The sequence below is a fragment of the Cherax quadricarinatus genome, chromosome 1, assembly GCF_038502225.1.
Source record: "Cherax quadricarinatus isolate ZL_2023a chromosome 1, ASM3850222v1, whole genome shotgun sequence".
NCBI classification, from domain to species: Eukaryota; Metazoa; Arthropoda; class Malacostraca; order Decapoda; family Parastacidae; genus Cherax; species Cherax quadricarinatus.
The window spans coordinates 14613815-14623574 of NC_091292.1; the positions used below are offsets into that span (position 1 = coordinate 14613815).

At 43.2% G+C, this 9760-nt stretch overlaps 1 protein-coding gene across 1 annotated transcript in view; it reads left to right on the forward strand.

Annotated features, from left to right (window-relative positions):
• The first annotated feature begins 409 nt into the window (after nucleotides 1-409).
• LOC128690330 (WD repeat-containing protein 86-like) overlaps nucleotides 410-9760 on the forward strand; it is a 35627-nt gene continuing 26276 nt past the window's right edge. Inside the window, exons 1-3 of the mRNA XM_053779029.2 lie at nucleotides 410-631; nucleotides 1880-2001; nucleotides 7267-7412. Of these exons, the coding sequence (XP_053635004.1) occupies nucleotides 447-631; nucleotides 1880-2001; nucleotides 7267-7412 (453 nt within the window). The 5' untranslated portion in view covers nucleotides 410-446. The remainder of the gene's footprint in view (nucleotides 632-1879; nucleotides 2002-7266; nucleotides 7413-9760) is intronic.

Here is a 9760-nt window from a genome sequence, read left to right on the forward strand (position 1 = left end):
GTGGATCAGGGTCTGATCAACCAGGCTGTTACTGCTGGCCTCACGCAAACTGACGTACGAACCACCTATATATATATAAGTTTGTATGTGTATATATTATGTCTATGTTAGTGTATGTGTATTTCATGTCTAGGTTTGTGATTGTGTATGGTACCTGTCGCATCAACAATGTTAGGTATCGGTGCCAAGAATAATTTGTCAGCAGCTGGGCAGCTTGTGTTGCAGCTGACACTATACACCAACATACGCCCTGTCACCTCCCTCCCGTAGGTACCTTCATGCTAATGAAGGTCTCATGATCCAGTATATGATCAAACTTCATTCTCTCTTAACACCCCACCCTCCCATCCAGAGACTGTATGTCCTTCATGATTATAACACCATCTACCCATCAGTCAACATTTTTTTCTTCTTGCCCGTCGGTGGGCAGCAGGAGGGGCCGCAGGATGGGCACCACGGGCAGCAGAGACATCCGCAAGTACCCACTGGAAACCTTGTGTGACCACGACGGAGGTATTAACTGTGTCGCTGCCTCTGACGATGAGTCTATCCTCGTCACCGGTTCTGAGGACAAGACGGCCCGAGCCTGGTCCATTGGTGGCCCGGAAACTGAGTGTATTGGTATCATGAGGTGTGTGTGTGTGTGTGTGTGTGTGTGTGTGTGTGTGTGTGTGTGTGTGTGTGTGTGTGTGTGTGTGTGTGTGTGTGTGTGTGTGTGTGTGTGTGTGTGTGTCTGTGTGTGTGTCTGTGTCTGTGTGTGTGTGTGTGTGTGTGTGTGTGTGTGCGTGTGTTTGTGTGTGTGTGTGTGTGTGTGTGTGTACTCACCTAGTTGTACTCACCTAGTTGAGGTTGCGGGGGTCGAGTCCGAGCTCCTGGCCCCGCCTCTTCACTGATCGCTACTAGGTCACTCTCCCTGAGCCGTGAGCTTTATCATACCTCTGCTTAAAGCTATGTATGGATCCTGCCTCCACTACATCGCTTCCCAAACTATTCCACTTACTGACTACTCTGTGGCTGAAGAAATACTTCCTAACATCCCTGTGATTCATCTGTGTCTTCAGCTTCCAACTGTGTCCCCATGTTACTGTGTCCAATCTCTGGAACATCCTGTCTTTGTCCACCTTGTCAATTCCTCTCAGTATTTTGTATGTCGTTATCATGTCCCCCCTATCTCTCCTGTCCTCCAGGAGAGATAGGGGGGACATGTGTGTGTGTTTGTGTGCATGTGTGTGTGTGTATGTGTATGTGTATGTGTGTGTGTGTGTCTGTGTCTGTGTGTGTCGTGCCGAATAACTAAAACTTGCTCTTTTAGCTTAAATAGCAACGCTCTTCTTGCCGAATAAGGCAAGCGAAAATTTGTGTATGCAGTAATTTTGCAAAAATTATTCTGAATCTAACGAAAACAAATATATTTCATTGTGTTTGTTTATTATTAAATTATTGTAAACTTATCTAAAATATATTTAGTTGGATTAAGCTAAATTAAATTGATCTTGTTATAATAAGGTTAGGTAAGTTTTCTAAGGTTCTTTTGGTACAAAATTATTAAATTTACATTGACCTAAATTAAAATATGTATCTTTAAACGTCAAAGAGAAAATGTTAGAAAGGATTTAATTTCAAATCAGTTCTTGCTAACTGACCAATTTTACCTCTTCGGCAAGACATATATATATATATATATATATATATATATATATATATATATATATATATATATATATATATATATATATATATATATATATATATATATATATATATATATATATATATATATATATATAAACCTAGTATACCCACATAGTAGGCTACTTTGCTATAATTCCTGTGTACCTTCCCAGGGACTCTAACAATAACCTTGATGTACCCTACACAGAGGACACACAGGCTACGTCACCTGTGTGTCAGTGTTCGACACCTACGTCATCACAGGCTCAGCCGACAACACCCTCAGGAAGTGGGACATCATCACCTGTGACTGTCTCTACACCTACTATGGTATATTATTGAGTGGTAGTGGACAGCACCTCTTCACCTGCCCCTTCCACTTTATTTGACGCTCTCTCCATGCACCTCTCCTGCATCAACTATCTCGAAGAATGAGACACTTGTGTAATATTTGGTAATCGGTATTGAGGAAACGTTTCACCACAGAGTGGCTTCATCAGTCAAATATAAAAAAAAATGTGAAAAAAGAGGAGTTTGAGGTAATCAGTCGGGTTTGATTACTTCAACCCACTCCTCTTTTTGTGCCGTTCTTCTGTGTATTGACTGATGAAGTTACTGTGTAGCCAAACTTTCCTCGATAAAGATTCCCAAGTGTTACACATGTGTCCCATTCTTTAATTTGTTGGTTTTCTAGCTTTCCTACACACACACACACACACACACACACACACACACACACACACACACACACACACACACACACACACACACACACAACCATCTAACCCCTCCCCCAAACCATCTAACCCCCACCCCCAACTACCTCTCCCCCTCCAATAACCATCCTCCCTCTCCCCCATAACCATCCATCCCCACTCCCCCTAACCATCTATTCCCCTCCCCCTAACCACCTCTCCCCCTTCTGTGGAGCAATGGGGGAACCTAGAACTAGGATGAGAACAAGGGGCCTGAAGGGCGAATCTGGGAGGGAGGACTGGGAGGCAGAGCTCAGAAAAAGGGAGGAAGACTGGGGAAGGAGGCTAGATGAGCTTGCAACTAAGATGGAGGAGAGGTTAGCAGCAGAATGCAGAAGGTGGAAGCAACATGCCACAGCAGCAGAAAACAAGATACAGAGATTAGAAGAGGAGCTGAGACATCTGAAACAGCATAGAGACAAAGATATTACAGATGTAGCATCAGCAATGGCTACATCAGACACAGACAATGGGTCTGAAGGGAGCATGGAAGCTAAACTGTATGCAGAGGTCCTGTCAAACCCACATGGGGCCAAAACAAAGACAGGGAGCGCACTAGGACGGAATGAGAGGGAAGAAATTGAAGGAACTAGGACATGTGCAGGGACCTTACCAGACACCTGTGGGGGCCAGGAACAGGTGAGCAGGAAGGACAAACCAATGAGCATAGGGGCCTTAGCTAGGGAAGGGACTGAAGGAAGGAACACTCCATGGGAAGGAACTAAAACACCTCAGAGGATGCAATGGGAGTCACAGTGTGAGGTGGAAAGGAAGAGATCAGTTTTTGTCTATGGGCTAGACGAAGCTAAAGGGGAAACTTATGACACGACACCCCCAAGGCAACTGAACAATCCAAACCAACCATCATACACCAATCCCACTGTTCCCACCCCCCGCACCACAGTTACAGTATTAGAACAGAAGTTGAAGGTTTGGTACACAAATGCAGATGGATTAACGAATAAACATGAGGAATGGCAAGAAAGAATCAATGAGAAGTCCCCAGACATCATAGCAGTTACAGAAACAAAGCTCATGGAGACAATAACAGATGCAATCTTCCCACCAGGATACCAGATCATGAGGAAAGATAGAAGGGGCAGAGGGGGAGGAGGGGTTGCTCTGCTCGTAAAAAACAGATGGAAATTCGAGAAAATGGGAGGCATAGACGAGACGGGAGAAAGAGACTACATAGTAGGTACACTTCAGTCTGGGGAGCACAAGGTGGTCATTGCAGTGATGTATAATCCACCACAGAACTGCAGGAGGCCAAGAGAGGAATATGAAGAGAGCAACAGAGCAATGGTGGACACACTTGCTGAGGTGGCAAGAAGAGCTCTCTCCAGCAGAGCAAAGTTGCTGGTTATGGGGGATTTCAACCACAGGGAGATTGACTGGGAAAACCTGGAGCCACATGGGGGTCCCAAAACATGGAGAGCCAAGATGTTGGATGTGGCGCTAGAAAACCTCATGCACCAACATGTTAAGGACACTACCAGAGTGAGAGGGGAGGATGAACCAGCAAGATTGGACCTTGTGTTCACCCTGGGCAGTTCAGACATTGAGGACATCACATATTAGAGTCCCCTAGGAGCTAGTGACCACATGGTTCTGTGCTTTGAATACATAGTAGAGTTGCAAGTGAAGAGAGTAACAGTAGTTGAATGGGAAAAGCCTGACTATAAAAGAGGGGACTACATAGGGTTGAGGAACTTCCTGCAGGAGATTCCGTGGGACAGAGAACTGGAAGGAAAGCCAGTAAACGAAATGATGGAATATGCAACAACAAAATGCAAGGAGGCAGTGGAAAGGTTTATTCCCAAGGGCAACAGAAACAATGGGAAGACCAGAACGAGCCCCTGGTTTACCCGACGGTGTAAGGAGGCAAAAACAAAGTGCAATAGAGAATGGAAAAAGTACAGAAGGCAGAGAACCCACGAAAATAGGGAGATCAGTCGCAGAGCCAGGAACGAGTATGCACAGGTAAGGAGGGAGGCCCAGCGACAGTATGAAAATGACATAGCATCGAAAATCAAGACTGACCCAAAACTGTTGTATAGCCACATCAGGAGGAAGACAACAGTCGAAGACCTGGTGATCAGATTGAGGACAGAAGGTGGAGAACTCACAAGAAATGATCAGGAGGTACGTGAGGAGCTAAACAGGAGATTTAAGGAAGTTTTTACAGTAGAGACAGGAAGGGCTGTGGGAAGACAGCACAGAAGGGAACATCAAGAGGGAATATACCAACAAGTGTTGGATGACATACGAACAACCGAGGAGGAGGTGCAGAAGCTGCTAAGTGACTTTGATACCTCAAAGGCGATGGGACCGGAAAACATCTCCCCATGGGTCCTAAGAGAAGGAGCAGAAATGCTGTGCGTGCCCCACCACAATCTCCAACACATCCCTTGAAACTGGGCAACTACCTGAGAAATGGAAGACAGCGAATGTAGTCCCCATATTTAAGAAAGGAGGCAGAAATGAGGCACTAAACTACAGACCTGTGTCTCTTACATGTATTGTGTGCAAAGTCACGGAGAAGATTATCAGGAGGAGAATGGTGGAACACCTGGAACGGAACAAGATTATAAATGAAAACCAGCATGGGTTCATGGAAGGCAAATCCTGTGTCACAAACCTCCTGGAGTTTTATGACAAGGTAACAAAAGTAAGACATGAGAGAGAGGGGTGGGTTGATTGCGTTTTCCTAGACTGCAGGAAGGCCTTTGACACAGTTCCCCACAAAAGATTAGTGCAGAAGCTGGAGGATCAGGCGCATGTAACAGGGAGGGCACTGCAATGGATCAGGGAATACCTGACAGGGAGGCAGCAATGAGTCATGGTACGCGAAGAGGTATCACAGTGGGCGCCTGTGACGAGCGGGGTCCCACAGGGGTCAGTTCTAGGACCAGTGCTATTTTTGATATATGCGAACGACATGATGGAAGGAATAGACTCTGAAGTGTCCCTATTCGCAGATGATGTGAAGTTGATGAGAAGAATTAAATCGGATGAGGATGAGGCAGGACTGCAAAGAGACCTGGACAGGCTGGACATGTGGTCCAGAAACTGGCTTCTCGAATTCAATCCTGCCAAATGCAAAGTCATGAAGATTGGGGAGGGGCAAAGAAGACCGCAGACAGAGTATAGGCTAGGTGGACAAAGACTACAGACCTCACTCAGGGTTCTAGAAAGACCTTGGGGGGACCATAACACCGAGCACGTCACCGGAGGCACACATCAACCAAATAACTGCTGCAGCATACGGGCGCCTGGCAAACCTGAGAATAGCGTTCCGATACCTTAATAAGGAATCGTTCAAGACACTGTATGTTAGGCCCATATTGGAGTGTGCAGCACCAGTCTGGAACCCACACCTGGTCAAGCACGTCAAGAAGTTAGAGAAAGTACAAAGGTTTGCAACAAGGCTAGTCCCAGAGCTCAGGGGAATGTCGTACGAGGAAAGGTTGAGGGAAATCGGACTGACGACACTGGAGAACAGAAGGGTCAGGGGAGACATGATAACGACATACAAGATACTGCGGGGAATAGACAAGGTGGACAGAGATAGGATGTTCCAGAGAGGGGACACAGAAACAAGGGGTCACAACCGGAAGCTGAAGACTCAGACGAGTCACAGGGATGTTAGGAAGTATTTCTTCAGTCATAGAGTCGTCAGGAAGTGGAATAGCCTAGCAAGTGAAGTAGTGTAGGCAGGAACCATACATAGTTTTAAGAAGAGGTATGACAAAGCTCAGGAAGCAGAGAGGGAGAGGACCTAGTAGCGATCAGTGAAGAGGCGGGGCCAGGAGCTGAGTCTCGACCCCTGCAACCACAATTAGGTGAGTACAATTAGGTGAGTACACACACACACACACATACACACACACACACACACACACACACACACACACACACACACACACACACACACACACACACACACACACACACACACACACACACACACACACACACACACACACACACACACACACACACACACACACACACACACACACACACACACACACACACAAAGGGGAATGTCCTATGAAGAAAGGTTGAGGGAAATCGGTCTGATGACACTGGAGGACAGGAGGGATAGGGGAGACTTGATAACGACATACAAAATACTGCGTGGAATAGACAAGGTGGACAGAGACAGGATGTTCCAGAGAGGAGGCACAGAAACAAGGGGTCACTCTTGGAAGTTAAAGACTCAGATGAGTCACAGGGATGTTAGGAAGCAGTTCTTCAGTCATAGAGTGGTCAGGAAGTGGAACAGTCTGGCGAGCGATGTAGTGGAGGCAGGAACCATACATAGCTTTAATACGAGGACCTAGTAGCGTTCAGTGAAGAGGCGGGGCCAGGAGCTGAGTCTCGATCCGTATAACTACAATTAGATGAGTACACACACACACCTTCGCATCTCTGCATCTTCTTTATTCCTCTCATGCTTCTAATTCTATAGAAAAATAATTAAGCTTTATTCAAGCTAAATTTATACATTTTTTTTTAAATTTGTGTTTCAAACTTCTATACCTGGCTGTATTTATAAAGCAAATGCTATTAAAGAGGTACGGTGCTGATAAGTAATTTAATCTAGAATAGCCGAACAGATCCCCATATTTCTTAACAAAATCAAGTAATTTAACCTAGAATAACTCAAACAAGACGGTATTCAAGCCTTTTAATCCGCGCTGAGTGTTCAGTTAATTTATAAAATCCTTGCAAACGTAGAACTAAATCCTACTAACCTACAGTAAGTTTAAGATAACCCAAAACAGAAAAATGTTGAACTTTGTGAGGAAGACTAAGTAGAGTTGTACTCCAGGTCACACGTCGCGGGTGACCAGAGTGTTGTGCACGGGAGAGTATGTGATGAGTACGTCACAGGACAACACTGCCAAGGCTTGGTACATTGACGACGAGGACATCGAGGACCACGACGAGAACTCCGTCTGCATCAAAACGTTCGAGGTGCTCCTTCACCCTCTCCCTTCAGTTGTCCTTCTCTCCTAATCTGTAGTATTGTTTTCATGGTAAGGGAGAACCAACATATTTTTAGTTGAATAAGGCTGGGTATCCCCTTTTGGATTGTAAAAAGCATTTCTAGCAACTTTAAAAGATTTATCAATTACGTTTCTTGGGTATTTCAAATCATTACCTATTTCATAAATTTTGGATATTTCCTCATCTATGAACTCTGGACTACAAATTCGTAAAGCTCTCAAAAACATTGATGAGAAAACAGAGAGCTTTACGTATTTGTAGTCCAGAGTTCATAGATGAGGAAATATCCAAAATTTATGAAATAGGTAATGATTTGAAATACCCAAGAAACTTAACTGATAAATCTTTTAAAGTTGCTAGAAATACTTTTTACAATCCAAAAAGGGACAACCAGCCTTATTCAACTAAAAATATGTTGGTTCTCCCTTACCATAAAAACTTGGTTGATATGCCTTCTCTTCTTAAGACTTTTAATATTGAAGTTATATTCAAAAATCTTGATACAGTAAAAAAAACTTTTGATAAAGAATTCTCCCCAGAATGCTGATGGATGTGTCTATAAGATTCCTTGTAAAATTTGCGATGAAGTTTATTACGGTCAAACTGATAAAAATCTCGAACTAAGATTAAAACAACATAAATATAGCATTAGAACTGGACAAGATTCCAATGCTCTATTTATTCATGTGAGAGATTTTAACCATCCAATTGATTTTCAAAAAGTTGAGAAAGTTGTATCAAGCAAGTCCATGGTCGACAGGAATATAATTGAATCTTGTTTCATAAAAATCAGTTTTGACAATAATATGAATATTTCCTTTGGTTTATATGAATTAGATCCATTTATAATTAATAGAATTTGGGAAGAATTTAATAATACATTGGACAAATAATAATTTTAAAAATTCTTATTTTTTGGGTAGAATAGTTTGTTGGTGGGTTGTGTGAAGGACCTGTCTAGTTGGGCCGGCGGGCCTGCTGCAGTGTTCCCTTTCTTAAGAGTCACGTGTCAGGTGTTCTTTTGTTGTGGGATCTGATAGTGAGGTGTGGGCTAGACCCTTTATATACCTTCCTTTAATGCTCTACTTTCATTGATCCTTGATAATGTGAGTAGTCACGAAAGCGCTTGGAATTTCTTAATTATTTCACAGTGGCTGTTTTGCATATTCTGAAATCACCTGTTTACTGTGATCTTATAGCATATATATATATATATATATATATATATATATATATATATATATATATATATATATATATATATATATATATATAGTAAAAGTAGGGTTTAAACAGGGATGTGTAACTTCACCATGGTTGCCTAACATATTTATAAATGGAGTTGTAAAAGAAGTGTTGGGGAGAGGGGGTGGGATTAAATTAGGGGGAATCAAATACAAAATGGGAGTTGTCACTAACATTTTGCTGATGATGATGTGCTTTTGGAAGATTCTAAACAGAAGGTGCAAGGGTTTTGGACGAGTTTGAGAGGATGTATAAAGAAAGTTGAAAGTGAACATAGATAAGAGTAAGGTGATGAGGGTATCAAACGAGTTAAGTAAAGAAGAACTGGATATCACACTGGAGTTTGGGAGTATGAAAGAAGTGAATGTTTTCAGATATTTGGGAGTAGATTTGTCAGCAGATGGGTTTATGAAGGATAAGGTTAACCATAGAATTGATGAAGGAAAAAAGGTGAGTGGCGCGTTGAGGTATATGAGGAGACATAAAACGTTATCCATGGAGAAAAAGAAGGGAATGTACGAGAGTATAGTAGTACCAACACTTATATGGGTGTGAAGCTTGGGTTGTGAATGTTGCAGCGAGAAAGAGGCTGGAGGCAGTGGAGATGTCGTGTCTAAGGGCAGTGAGTACTGTAAATATTATGCTGAGAATTCGTAGTGTAGAAATTAGGATGAGGTGTGGAGTTACTAAAAGTATTGTTCAGAGGGTTGATGAGGGTTTTTTGAGGTGGTTTGGTTATTTAGAGAGGCTGGAGCAAAATAGGTTGACTTGGAGGGTGTATAAATCTGTAGTAGAGAGGAGGAGGGGTCACCATAGGAAAGGATGGAGGGAGGGGGAGAAAGAGGTTTTGTGTGCGAGGGCCTGCACATGCAGCAGGCATGTGTGAGCCTGTTAGATAGAAGTGAATGGAGACGAATGGTTTTTGGGATCTGACGAGCTGTTGGGGTGTGAGCAGGGTAATATTTTGTGAAAGGATTCAGGAAACCGGTTAGCTGGAATTGATTCCTGGAAGAGGGAAATACAATGCTTACACTTAAAGGAGGGTCTGAGATATTGGCTGTTTGGAGTGA